General features: G+C 34.4%; 1 protein-coding gene and 2 pseudogenes across 1 annotated transcript; 2 read left to right on the forward strand and 1 right to left on the reverse strand.

Annotated features, from left to right (window-relative positions):
- Positions 1-1,415: 1,415 nt before the first annotated feature.
- Positions 1,416-6,238, reverse strand: LOC149152122 (beta-glucosidase 13-like; annotated as a pseudogene).
- Positions 6,239-10,690: 4,452 nt separating this feature from the next.
- On the forward strand, positions 10,691-11,194 carry LOC149152123 (nematode resistance protein-like HSPRO2). The gene has a single exon (XM_089443377.1). It carries the CDS (start codon positions 10,691-10,693, stop codon positions 11,192-11,194), a length of 504 nt encoding a protein of 167 aa, XP_089299503.1.
- A 309-nt stretch (positions 11,195-11,503) lies between these two features.
- Positions 11,504-11,983, forward strand: LOC149152124 (nematode resistance protein-like HSPRO2 pseudogene; annotated as a pseudogene).
- The last annotated feature ends 3,030 nt before the right edge of the window (positions 11,984-15,013 follow it).

A 15,013-nucleotide genomic window follows, 5' to 3' on the forward strand; every position in this document is an offset into this window, starting at 1 on the left:
GCGGTCTCAATTTTTGATCCATCAAGTGCAGTCCAAGCATGCTTGCTTGCTGAGGTGTTGGTTGAACCGGTAAAGGCATTCAAGGGAGCAATATTATCTTTCCATGAATAAAAAGATATCCAAGTGTTATTCATCTCCATATAATGCTTCCAATCATCATCAAACTATTTCTTCTTTGCAGGAGTATAGTTCTGATCGAACTCATTTGCTTGAGGATTAGTGTACAGATCCCAGTTTAGCATGGCTTTCATCCATCGAGCACTAATATTGGATTTCAAGCATCCATCCATAAGTTAGAAGAACTTATGCATTTCCATTACTGCGAGCTTTTTACAGTTAGAAGGAATAGGGCGAAATCTGCCATCTGGAATCAGGCCATTTGCCTGCTCAAGGTATCCCAAACCATATCTGGGTTTGGCTGGTCTCATTAAACACATCATCTCTATCAGCCTTATATCTTCTCCTTCGAGAGTGGTAAGTTCATGCATCATGAGCACATGATCCAGATCTGATTCATGTGGGAAAGGAATATCTGTGCATTTGGGATTTGGGCATGAATTTACAGATGTAGTAGGAGGAGTGATTCCAGTTCTGGGGTTATGATTTGAATGGAGGTTAGACTCAACCAGAGTAAGCAGATTAACAAGTTCTTGACAATCTGGGCATTTGACTTCTAAAGAAGAATAATTTACAAGCTGGGCTAATTCATACAAAGAATTATGTTTACAAAAAGATGAAGAGGAACAAGCTGTATCTACAGTGGAAGGATCTTTGTAATACTTGGATTGCTTACAGGCTAACTCTATTCTTCTCCGATCAATAGTAGATCTTCTGGGGAATGAAATAACTGCAGAAGACAGATTTTCTGTAATATCAGCGGAGGTAATAGCCTTAGGAATGAGAGGCTTAGGATTATTTACAACCTAGTGTTTTGGAAATGTCAAGTCTTCCCATCGAATGGTCTGATGCTCAATTTTCTGATTCTTTGCATCAGTGAGGACAACTATACTTGACTTTGAGTCTTTGCTGGGTGTATGGCGGATGGCTGGCCAAAGGGTATTGGTGTGACGGAAACAACCCTTGGTCTGGATGGCTATATTATTTCTCTTTTTCTTCATATCAAAACCAGTTGTTTGGATTTGTAATTGCAGAATCTGATCTATGGTTTCGTCAAAGGTATGCATAGAGAAATTGGGGTAACATCGGATAATGGAGCAACAATCCCACCTATTAGGGAATCTGTATATTTATTGTGCGTCATATCTCTTACAGTAGCAAGCACAAAAGTATGTAAGCCTTTATGGGTTAAGGCATTGGTCCCTACTTGGATACATCCTAAATGCAAATAATTTGTCTTTAGCCTCTTTGCCTCTGCCTATAGTTCTTTGGGTTTTAACAGAGATATAGTCTGTATATTATCTGAATTCTCCTGGACCTGGCTTAGATTCTTTAATGCTTATTCTAGTGGTTGCAATCAAATGAAAAGCAGAAAGGTCATTATACACTTCTGAGGGAGCTATCTGGGGCAGTTCCCATCGCGCTGATGGCTGGGATTCTTCATAAGAAAGTTCAACAGAATTTAAAACTCTACTGGAGCTACTAACAAACATTTCCCTTAATGGGTTTTCCTCAGCTTGTGAATCTCTCTCTTCAAGTTCTACCCGAAGGATGTGTTTAAACCAACGTGCGGATGACCTGGCATATCGCTTGTTCTGATCCACATAGTATAAACCTAATCAAGAGGTAAATCCACTCGACCATTCAAAATCATCCAGAAGCGACCAAAGCACATAACCCCGCACATCCGCTCCCTCACTGCAACATTTCGTTTCATGGCTTCATCAATATCCCACCATTCAGAAAACAAAATTACTGCAAAATCCAGGCATACCTTATAGCTTCACATAGTTGTGATAAATGTTGATAATGGTACTTCACTCGCTCTGGATCATTTACTGCCTGGGCCAGCGGGGTTGTGCCAGTGTCAAAACTGGCATATCCTGTTCAAATTCATGTGTTACACACCATTAAATCCATATTTTGAAAGAAGATTAAATTCAAATAGAATGGGTGAATAAGAACACTAGTACTGTACCTACCAGTCTCAGTGATGTAAAAAGGAAGGTTGTTGTAGCGGTGCTTTGTATAATTTATTACTTCGTGTATTCCAGCGGGATAAGACTTGAAACTGCTCACACCTTCCTGCAAACAGATATGGATGGTCATATGTTTATTTATATAAAAAAATGGTTATATATAAGAATATTTTATTACTAACAAATTTGTGTAAAAGTATATAGTAGACTTTCATTATATAGTAATGGAAGAAATTCAGTTAAAGGATAATTATCACAATTGGACAGATGTAAGTATTTATACGAGTTTACAACTCACTATACTTAGTTTATAGGGAAATGAAACTTTAGAAAAACTAACTCTAACACCCTTAAACTAAACCTAAGTAACTAAAAAAAATAAGTACCTCAATAAAGTCGGATGAGATACCCATATACAAACTCTCATAAACAAAAAAAACATATAGGAAAAAAACTTCCCAATCAAAAACTATCAATACTCAAATTATCATAAAACTAAACCAAAAAAACATATAGAAAAAAAAACCTCCCAATCAAAAAATATCAATGCTCAAATTATCATAAAACTAAAACTAAAACTGTAAATCCATAATGATATATTTCATTAATTGAATTAATAGAAACCTGAAACACTTACCGCTGATCCAATGTAAACTCCATTTACTTCATCTGAACCAGCAGCAAAGCAAAGAAAGCTTATAACCAAAATTTACTTTAAAAAACCACCCACCTGATATATTCAAATTTGTTAGAATTTATTGCACCACCCGCCTGATCTATTCAAATTTGTTAGAATTGATTGCACCAAGCTTTCAGAGACATAAATGGATTCTAATGGAACTGATCAGTAAATAGCTTACATGTTATATTGGCTCGGGCATCCAGAAAATAGTCAGTGTGCAAAGAATCTGATGGAATCCGATTGTTAGTGCAAAATTGCGTTGAGTAGTAGTTATAACCAATAAAGTCGAATGAGCCTCTCGGGTCTTTCGACTCTTCACCGCTAAATCGTGGCAAGCGTGCTCCCACTAACCTCCGCATGGAATCAGGGTATTTTCCAGACGTAAGTGGATCCATGAACCTGTTAATATATCCCCAACAAAACTTATGGCTGTGCTCACGTTTTCCCATACATCTGAGCCGAAGAATAAATACATATAAATACATATGGAACAATAAAGGCATATAAATACATATATGGAACGCGTGTATATACTACCTACCACCCTATTCTGAAGTCAATCGCTCTCTGGGTAGCCCTCTGATCAGGCAAGGACTCTGAGAATGGCACGATCCAGTCCATTACAAGTGATATGCCTATGGAGCCTTTTTGCTTCCCCTGCATTTTATTTTTCAGCATTTATTCAAGAACTGGAAGTACTTTTATGTTGGAAAAGCATTTATTCAAGAACTGGAAGTACTTTTATGTTGGAAAAGCATAAGAAGCAAAACTCTTTGTATTCAATTTTATTTCTTTTGTCTTTTGAAGATTAAATGGAAATGGAATGGAGTGTAATTTTTCAAAGTATAATGAAAGATTATGATTTTTTAGTGGAAAAAAAATGGAATGGAGCAGAGCAAGGATTCCTCTTTTTTTTATTTGAATTTGATTTGAATGTGATATAGTTCAAATAATGATTATAGAATGATGGAAACACTATTTGAAATAATTTGGACATGTTATTTTTTAATCACATAAAAGATTAGATGGATTTTTTAATTTTTTATTTTTTTTAAGAAATTAGATCTATGTAGTATTTCTATTGATGACATAGAATTTGATTATTACAATGAACTTTGTGATCAATATTTATATGCTTCCAACAAAAATCTCTTAAAATAATTTAACATGCAACCACAAATTGATCTATCTATTATTACAATGAACTCTGTGATAAATATTTATATGCTTCCAACTAAAATTTCTTAAAATAATTTAATATGCAACCACACATTAAATTTATGTATCATTTAATTAGACTTGACTCAACACTCAATCAACTAACAGTACTCTAATTTTAACTAACTCCTCCGACCAGAGTAATTAACTTATCTTAAACCAACAATACATAATCCCACCTGGTATTTGGTCCTATAAATTTTTACACCAGCGCTATGTGCAAGAAGCATACTATAACCTACAATGTATGGCTCTGTTGCAGAGTTCCCCGCTGTACAGTTTCCAAATCCGGGCGAACAGCGACCAGGTGCGTGAAGCCCTAGATCGTAGCCATATAATGAGAAGGTGAGCGGTTCGTTTATAGTTGTCCAATACTTCACACGGTCTCCGAAAGCTCGGAAACATTCTTCTGCAAATATGCTATAGTCATCCCTGAAATCGACAGTATCGGAAGCAAGAAACAAACGTTTCAGCAACTAATAAGGGGAATTATGAGAGTGAATCTTACACGACTCTTTTACTACGGAATCCCCCGTACTCGTCCTCCAGAGCTTGCGGCATGTCCCAATGATACAGTGTCACGAAAGGCTCAATACCTGCAGGCAGATGCACGGCCAGGCACAGTATAAGGTGTGCATACAATTTATGAAATGAGATAAAGCTGATCCACGCAAAGCAAGCAAATGAAATTTTAATACCATTCTTGATCAGTTCGTTGATAAGATTATTGTAATAAGGGATTCCCTCTTCATTGACACCTCCATGTCTTGATGAGCCCTCTGAAAATGGGTAAGAGCCCTCTAAAATACTTCATGAAATACTTAACGAAAAATCAGTGAGTTTTACGGAAGGCAATGATATTGTTGGGAAGGCATAGAGGAGAAATACAAATTGGACACAAAATAATTGAGGTGGTCTTTTCTATCCATCAATATTTAATTTATTTATTAAGTTGTTTTTGTTTTTGTTTTTTTTTTTAAAGTTAAAAATTAAATGTATGTGATGATTCCAGGTAACTCAAACATAATTCAACTATGGCTATTAAACTTACAATAGAAATTGATTCAATTATTATTCAAATATGTCTTATCTAAGTTTACAATGAGTTAAAATTTTTACAATTTTGCATTTGAACTGATACTCCTTTATTGATCAAACAAAACTTGATTATATGATTTAATTATAATAAACTTAGTGAAAAGTATTTCAATTTTTAAACTAGCTAATTACCCAAAATAACTTAAAATGCACACACACTAAATTTAAACTTCTCCAAATATAAATTCAACTCAACCTCACTCAAATATAAACTTAACTCAACCTCACTCACTCAAACTTAACTCAATTAAATCACACTCTAAAGAGCACTTAAGTCTACTTAACTCTTCATGCTAGTCAACTTAAATCTTGCTAAATCTTCATTCAAGAGTAATTATTATTTCCAACCGATCTGATTTATAAAACATGGTCAACTCATTTACAGTTAGACTTACTGGGAAATATGCGTGGCCAGGAAATAGAGAAACGATAGACGTCCATTCCCATGTATTAGAGATGTTGGATATCTTCCTGCATATATCATTAGATACAAAAGCCACCGGTCGAGATTCATTAAAAAAAACAACTGTACTGTAATTTTGAAGTTTATACATTATCACATACAAAAACAACTGGTCGAGATTCATTGAAAAAATAACTGTAGTTTTAAAGTTTGTACCTTATAGCGATGGTATTGATCTACTGCAACATCGCCATTCTTTCCATCGACAATTTTCCCTGCTCAGAAAAAACAAATAAATAAATAAGACACTGCACGTGAAGGAGGAAGATGTAATATCGATGATGTTGTATTAGCTCTACCTATGTGTAGTGTGCACAGGGTGGGTTGAACCTTTAACGTGTGAGAATGTATCCCAGATGCTGGGTCCTTTCCCGCCCTCGCGGGCAGCTCCTTCAACCTGTAAAACACATAGAATTTGTTTAGGTTTCTGTTTAACGAGAATATCAGGCAACCATTAAAAGGGCTACAGAATGTAGGTGCGGGGATGAATAAGGTGAACCTGATAAGCAGATGACCCGGCACCAAATATGAATCCCTGTGGAAAGCTGTTTCTACAAATCTGGCTGGCAGAATTAGCTGCTACAACTACAGCGACGAGGAGGAAGCTGAATGAAAGCAAAGATATGCAGGAGAGGCGTCGACCTTGAATTCCTGCCATCTTACGAAGTCTTTCTCTCTATGTTAAAATTAAATCTCCTCCACGAATCTATTATTCCAGGGAATGCAAACCCCATTCCATTTTGACTGAATCTATTATTCCAGGGAATGCAAACCCCATTCCATTGTGACTGATCAAGGCTGGGAATGTCCTCTTAACTTTTGCGGGCGCCTGTTCCACATCTATTGATTCATTAATGTCTCTCTTACAATACTGATCCTTCATCCTTACGTAATTCTACTATAACTCCCGTCACTGACCCTCACAACACCCATTATGCATGTATGGCATGCTACTCCCACAAAAATCCGACGACCAGCCTGATCGATGTTTCTGCCAGTCTATGCTGCCACCTCCACTGCAGCTCCTCTACGCGGTATTAATGGCATTTGATGAAAGTAATTATTCTCGTTGTCAGATTTGAATGCGTCACATTTCACGGCACAGGATATTTGAATACTGGAAAAGATTTATAAGAGATTTGCGAGTGCGGTGTTCGGATTTCCCAGATTACGTCAAGATTTCTGCCTGCAATAGTTCGACTTCCGTCTGACCGTTCTTTGAATTTGTTTGCGCAATTTTTAGCGATAAATTTGATTCGTGAGATCGTTTTTACTCGGTTGCCTCCACGGATTATGGCTTCCGCCAAGCCGCAGTTCCTTCTCAATATCTTCTTGCTACTCATAAGGTAAGCCGCAGTTCCTTCTCATCATCTTCTTGCTTGTGTTGTTGCCATTGTAACTTTTATCAATTTGTTTGGTAGATTTAAAAATTTACAATTAACAATACGGAAATTATTCTAAATTTCTTCCGAAAGTGTGATGAGGATTAGGTTAGCATGTAATTCTTCTCGAAAATCAATCATAATGAAACATAATCTCAAGGCTCAGGGCAAACAAACATTTCCGTGTGTTCCATTTTGGGCGTTTTTACCATGTTGGAATTCTGGTTGATTCTAAATCCATAAATTGCGTTTTGGATATCCCCCAATAAAATTTATTCACGTAAATTGGAACTGGGTTTACAATCATATGTAAGACGAGAGCAGGGTTTGGGAGAGTTATAGGCAAGAGATTATCTTCTTTCACACTTAGTCATATTCCTCCAAAAGTTATTTTCTCTGTTAAATTATGGAATCTGCCAAAGAAAGTTAAACCTAAAGCGTAAACCCAAAACATAGAACGTAGAAGACTCAAACGCAGAAGGTTGTTATTAGTTGGTTTTTTCTTCTCTATGTTTCCAAGACCTGTGAGAAGACACGTTAATATAAGTCTTAATGAATGGTAAAGCTAGTTCGCTTTTTAATCGATGAGATTTTAGGAAGTATGTTTTTTTCCAACAAGGTTGTTAATGCAAAGTTGTTAATCAACAAGGTTGTTAATGCAAGGTTAATGCAAAGTTGTTAATATTTGGTTTTTTAATTGGATGAGATTTTAGGAAATACTATTTTTTAAATAAAATTGTTAATAAAATTTGTAAAAAGTTAAAAAAAGTGATAAATAGATTATTTAGGACACTTAATATAACAAAAATATGTGTTACAAGAAAATTTGAGTAAATATTAAATTATAATATTTAAAGTTTGTATTATATAGAATAATAAATGTTGTTGTTAATAGTTACACTAAAGAATTTGATTTGATTAGATTAATGTTATTAAAAAATAATAGACATAAAATTTCAAAATATTAGAAAAATAATATATTTAAATATTTGTAGATGTAGATTTTTTTCGTATTGAATTGAATTCGAACTCGAATTCCAATTAGGTAACTAGGGTTTAAACACCCTTTTGCTGCAGTACCCATGCAACTGTGATTTCCATGGCTATCTTAGTTCATTTAAGCCTTAAAATGATGCATATTTTTAGGATTTACAAGCTTTAAAGAATCACTGGTCCTATTCACAAAGTACGTGTGTTTTTTCCTTCAATTAGCCATGGCCATGGTTCATTTTCTGGATTTCTCTTTCTGGTAACAGTTAACAAATAATTAAATATTATTAAGAAGTTACCTTTTGCCCCTTCAAGAATCGCGGTTAACAAATAATTAAATATTATTAAGAAGCTCTGTTACATGGGAACCGCTCCCTAGAGGTGGGAAACCCGTTCCAGTGGTTCCCGCGCTCCTGGAAGCTTTGGAACTGTATGGGAACGTTCCCTTTTCTGTGGGAGCTGCAATGGGAGCTTGGGAAAGTTCCGGGAGCTTTGAAGACTGTTTTTTTGGAGTTCCCGCGTTCCCTGGGGTTGGGGAATACAAAGCATGTAGAAAAATATGTTGAACTGCCCACAAAACATGAGGCTTTGTTGAAACCTTCGCAGGAAGAAAGGCCAAAGACATCCTTAACACCGATATCCTTAATTGAGAAACTGGAGCAATCTCTTGATGGGTTAAGGAAGCGTGTGACACCTCAATGTAAGGGTGATATTTGGGATGTCATGCTGATGAGTATTTATTTTTTTGTTTATGTATATGTATCGCAGAAGATTGTGTGCATATTGTATGTGGCAGTCAATGCTTAACCATTAGAGTCGCTTTACTTTTTCTCATAAGAATAACTAGAGAAACATAGGTAAAATTGTTCCTTTGTATTTTTAAGGCAGATTGTTTCAAATACTGGTCATGTGTCAGAAAATTGATAATGAACTTGACATTTTAATATTTTATATATATGAAAGGGTGAGATTTAGGAAGAGAGGCACCGAGAGAATATATTTATATATCAGAGAGATTAAATATTTAAATTGATTTTAATATTGGAATATTTTGATTTAATATTAATTTTGATTATTATATAATTATGTATTTTTTATTTGTATTTTTTTATTATATAATATTACTGTTCCCGATTAGCCGTTTCTTGTAAATTTTGGAGAAACCTCTAGCCGTTCCCGACACCCGTACTCAAGTTCCCAACGTTCCCACGTTCCAGAAACTCATGCAACATAGTTAAGAAGTTAACATTAAATAAAGAGTGATTAATAATTCTAATTTCGATAAGTGTAACCTCAAATATTATGATGAAAAATCGTAAAGTTTAAAGCCTAAAGTCAGAGTAAGAACACGCATTCAATTTTTATTGGGAGCACCAACTTGAGCATGAAGGCCTCAAGGCTAAGATCACTGTTAACGATTAGACAATGTGAATGAACGAACCTCTGTTATCTGGTTGGGATTCTGGCTGAATAGAAATTCGAACACTTCAATTATTATATATAAATTTTTAAATAATAAAAAGATTTAAGAACATTTTATTCTATTCCAGATTTAAGAACATTTTATTCTATTCCAGTTAGATCCAAGGCAAGCCTTATTTTCTCTGCTATCCATCCATAAATGAGTGAGGGCAGTATATGCCTACCATCAAAACTAAGTACATTATCCAAAAATAAATATATATTGCCTCGACTCAAATTAACTTTAAGTTGAAACATTGCAACTAATTTACGCAACACCAAAAGTTCCCTGGTAGATAAAAGTGGTAGGCATTTGCTTCCCTCTCTAATCATGGAATTTCCCTCATTTTCATTTTCATTATCTTACCCTATGCGGTTGATATAGTATAGTGCCTCTCAAATGTCAATTCTTAGCATGTAATTTTCTTCATTACATCAACATATTACTTTAAAATAAATAACATTCTGCCTTATTCAAATTTTTAATAGTAGTCATTCTTGTTATTATCACTCTTTTTTTGGACACTTTCTTCATTTACCATTTTCAAAACAAGTATTACATACATTTATTTATTAAGTAACACATTCTCAACACATCATTTGTGTGTTCATCTTGATATGATATTTGTAAGCAACAGTTCATTCCATTCAATTACTTAACCAAATCTTGGTTTGTATCCATAAAAATTGCATTTGAGGTATTAATCTAGGGTAACATTAATTTAGTGACTTGTCCATGTCAACAAGCATAGGTAACACCTATGCTAATATGCTATTCATATTCTCTTTTCTTCAACTTTAAGTTTCTCAACACATTATTTGTGGAGTCATCTTGATATAGTATTTGTACACAATAGTTCATTCCATTCAATTATTTAACCAATCTTGGTTTGTATCCATAAAAATTGCATTTAAGGTATTAATTTGGGATAACATTGATTTAGTGACTTGTCCATGTCAACAAGTATAAGTAACACCTTTGCTAATATGTTATTCATATTCTCTTTTCTTCAACTTTAAGTTTTGCTAAAAGTGGTTGCCATATCCCTAGGTTACCTTATTCGGCTATTTGTTCATTTCTAATCATTATTTTGAATTCGCCACCTATTTGTCAAGGCATATTAAGAAAATGGAATCTTATATATATTTAATATACCCATTAGTCGAGGTGTGTATTTCAGACATATGCATGTATATATATCTTATTATGTTGTCTTTTTTAGATTATGGTATATGGAGAGCATCAGTGTCTTTACTCTCCTGGTTTTGTTTGTAGGGAAAAAATATGTCCTGTAAATAAATGGCATCCTATTTTGCCTTTGTTGAAGACTCCATAGAGCCCTCCCCCATGGAGTGTGCGGGTTACGAGCAGTATGTGCATCTCCCCGAGCTCAGTGCCATGTGGAAATTTAAGGAATGGCCTGGTTGGTCTAGAGAGGGGTTGGTAAAGGCTGCCTTACAGTCATTAGAGATTACTTGTCACTTTGTTTTGTCTGTCCTCTGTGACACAAGGACTTACATTGACAAAGAGGAATGGAAGAGAAGGCTTGAATCCTTAATTGGTTCCCAGATTGAGTTGATTTCAATTATTTGTGAAGATGACAAGCATGTTCCCATTATTCAGTGGTTAGTAAGTAGTGGTGTTCTTGCTACGAAAGTTGCCCATGAGGTATGGCAGAGACCTGGTGTTTTACCTATGGTTAGCAGAACAAGTGAAGAGAGCTTACTTCCTCATTTGGGTACATGGAAAAGAGATGAAGCTATGGTTTCTAGAATATGGCTTGCCATTGAAGGCCATATGTAGAGGACTCCCTTCACTTTAGGTCTGGGGGAACCAAATCTGTCAGGTAAGCCTATTCTTGAATATGATAGAATCTGCAAGCCAAGATATTTGCACTCTTTAAAACAACATAAACAATTCCATAATCCAGAATATGCCACACTTTGCAATGTCCTCCAGATCTTTGAGGCTTGGGTATTTGTAGGCCAAGAATTGTTGCACAAAATATATCAAAGAGTAGACTCTGGGGATTTCGTAGGAGCATCCGCAGACAATTGAATGCTTGAAAGGATATGGAAGATGCTCATAGAAATTGTGAATTTGCTTCTAGTGATGGACCCAGATGATTTCCTTCGCCTTAAACACCAGTTGGAAATTAGCAACACCAATACGCTTGCAGGTGCATATTGCCTTCCGTCTGCCCCCCTCAAAGACCTTACAAATGCATGCAAGGAACTAAGGCATCTGGTGCCCAAAGTCATGGGTGTTGAGGCTAATCCAAAGGGTGGACCAAGGCTCCAGGAGGCACTTATGCATTTGTTTCATTCATATGGACTTCCCTCACATAGCACTTCAGGTGCTTATCACGCTGCAACAATACATGTTCTGTTGGCCTTCCAGGTAATAGAAGCCGCGATGAAATGGTTTTTCTTTTCATATCAGCAGCTGGTAGTAGCAGCGATGGGTAGCATTGAAATGAAGGATCCATCATATCTAGGTGCTGGTGATGCCCTGTGTCAGATATATTTTGAACCACCTTACTTCCCTAGTGTGGATGGTGCAAATACATTTTTGGGTTACTATTGGCACTAAAATTCTACAACTATGGTGGATGGTACACTGGAAGATCTACAGACAAATCAAGTGAAGTTTACAAGACAAAGAACAGTGTCTTTAGTTTTTCAAAGTATAACCCCAAATTCATACATACACTTCTTACATTGACAGCTTTGAATATTGTACATATAATTATATTGGATATAGGATTAGACTCATTTTTGTTCATCCCCGTCAATAGGAGCAATCAATAGAACAGTGCTAGAAATTTGAAGAATTTTTTTTTTCCCTCTCCAACATGGATAGGCTACTAAGGATTCATAGTGTGCAATTCCTCCTCCACTAAGTAATGTAAGAGATTGTCCAAAATAAAAAAGGTAATTATTAAAATTATTAAATTTTACGAGTTGTTTCTTCTTTTAAATTTTTAATTCTTTACCTAAATTCTATGATGAGTTTAATGATATTTATATAATTCATTATAAATTTTTAACATTTTTTTTTTCTAGTTAAGACTAACCTAAGTACCCACGGGAGATTTGAACCGGTGACCTATCGCAAGGAGTGCCTTAACAGCGCACCCATTCACTGTCAATCCAAAACCCCGTGGGCTATAAATTTTTAACATTAAGTGTAGCTTAATGTTGTTATTTTTTTTTTGTTTTTTTAAGATTTTTTAATTCAGTGCAGATAATTATAATTTTAAGTTGTTAAGTTTATTTAATGGAATGCATCATAATTTTTTTGATGCATTAAATCTATTTTATATTTAATTATATTTTTTGTTTTTTAAGATTTTTTAATTTAGTGTGTGAAATTGAGATAATTATAATTTTAAATTATTGAATTTATTTAATGGAATATATCATAAAAATTTTAATGTATTAAATCTATATCATATTTAAATATATAATTTAAATGATGGAGCATTACAATTTCATCATGGGTCATACTAAAAATTTATCTCTTTAAACTAGGCCTCAAAACATATAATTATTTTATTTGAATATTTTCTGCTTCAAAATTAATATGAGTGAACCAACTATCCATGGGTCTTATTGGATCTTGTTCTCATTTATTGATTTAATGATCGATAAGATATATAAGATATATCATTATACTATTGATGAGTCATCTTATACGGTGAATGTATCCAATTTTCTCTTATTGACGAAGATATATATATCAATTTTATGGATATATTGACATCATACCATTACGTTTTTTCGTTTTTACCTTACCTTTGATGTTTCTGCATTACGTGTTCGTGTCACAATAAAGTTGAGTGAGCAGTAAGGGGTGAATGAGTCTATTCTAAAGGTTGTCTCCTCCTCATCATGTCTGCAAGGATTTTCATGGTGGGTTTCTACTTTGACAACGATTTTCTTCCTTTGTAGATTGTTCTTCAAAAACCATTTTGATGCTTCTTTTCTATAAAAGTGGACATACTTTGTGAGTCAAAACACCAAAACCATAATGAAATTTGTTCCTTCATACTTTGGTATAATTGTAATAAAATCCATTATGGCCTCTTCCCAACACTCACTTGGTATGGACAATGGTTCTAGCAGACTTGGTTTCTTGATTATTCCTCTTTTTTATTTGAGCTACATTCCTACCATAAATATCCACTCATTTCCAAAGTTTTGAGAAAAAATATTACATAATGCATTTTGGATTGACTAATAACATATAATTAGTATAATTTTTTATCTCTACATTTATTTTACAAAGTACTTTGATATTTCTTTATACTCTACTTTAATTTCCTTGCACACGACCTTGTGTTATTACTTAGGATGTCATTTAATTTAACTGAATTTATGATAAAGGTATAAATTTTGCCTTTAATTCTTCAATACTAATTTGTTTTAGTGATATTGTAAATTTTAGTTAAATTATTTATAGTATAGAATCATTTATAAAATACGTTGTTCCTTAATCATATAAGTTTAAATTTAGAACATTGATAATGCATATTGGTTATAATCATTCTCACTCTTAATACCTATAATTTGGCTTAACACTTGTCATTTTCTTGCAGATTGACACACGGTTCGCTCGCTTGTACAGAGCCTAACCCCACGGTTTATAGAGAACAAAAATAATTATTGTAATTTTTCTTTTGTGGGTGACTGGAAACCTTTACTGAATTGCCTTCACCTCTGCAATTTTTTTCTAGATAGTTCAGATTGTTTTAATAATCAATATTAGTAGGGCAATTACTTAGCCTTTACTTTAAAATTTTTACATTTCACACATAGCGTAATTAAGGGGAAAAGTAAGTGGCCATAATCCACACATTTTTTCAATTTGTTTTGCTATTTTACCCAAGTCACATAGCTTAGTTAGCAAAGGAGTAAGTGGTCCATAATTCACTCATATTTTTTACTAACCAAAGCATTTTTACTTCATTAGTATTGGGACTAGGAACTGGTGTTACTAAAGAAAGGGAGTAGCCCCTGCTTCCCTTGCGTCTTTTAGACTATCGTGGGCTTGCATATGAAATATTTCCCAAAGAACTCAATTTTCCATCTCCCTTTTTAGGCTCACATAGTGTAATAGGAAGGAAGTAAGTGGCCCATCAACCACACATTATTTTATTTGCAGTTAAGGAACAAACATAATTTAGTGTAAGTAGACGATTTTGAAAAGGATCATCACATATCCACATGACTATAAACTTTGTATGTTCACTTTGTCACTTACACACATTTCACTACACACGCTAAGCTACTCTAAACTTTGAACAAAGGGAATCAAGTGTAAAAAACTTTTGTACTTAGTTTATTTAAGTTTAATTTTTCACACCATAAGTGAAGGAAGACACCTAAAAGAAATCATAACTTGAACAAACTAAATTTCCCCACATGGGCCACAAAATAATTTATAGTTTAGGTTAGGATTGTTGGGGTAGGCATCCCATAAGCTTCCATGGCCATGTTACATTTTTAAACATAGAAGTTGTCTTTTAGGGTGCTTCAAATCCTTCAATCAGTCCACTGAAAAGACTACCCAGGCAGCATAGAGACCCGATTTAGAGGGGGTTTGGCTTAGGTTCAGTGT

Source organism: Pinus tabuliformis, chromosome 9 (genome assembly GCF_031772625.1).
Source record: "Pinus tabuliformis cultivar Carrire ecotype Pingquan chromosome 9, CPIR1, whole genome shotgun sequence".
In the NCBI taxonomy this organism is placed as follows: Eukaryota; Viridiplantae; Streptophyta; class Pinopsida; order Pinales; family Pinaceae; genus Pinus; species Pinus tabuliformis.

Bases quoted from the DNA above. Each gene is read 5' to 3' on its own strand.
- LOC149152123 (XM_089443377.1), top strand. From the start codon at position 10,691: ATGGCATCCTATTTTGCCTTTGTTGAAGACTCCATAGAGCCCTCCCCC.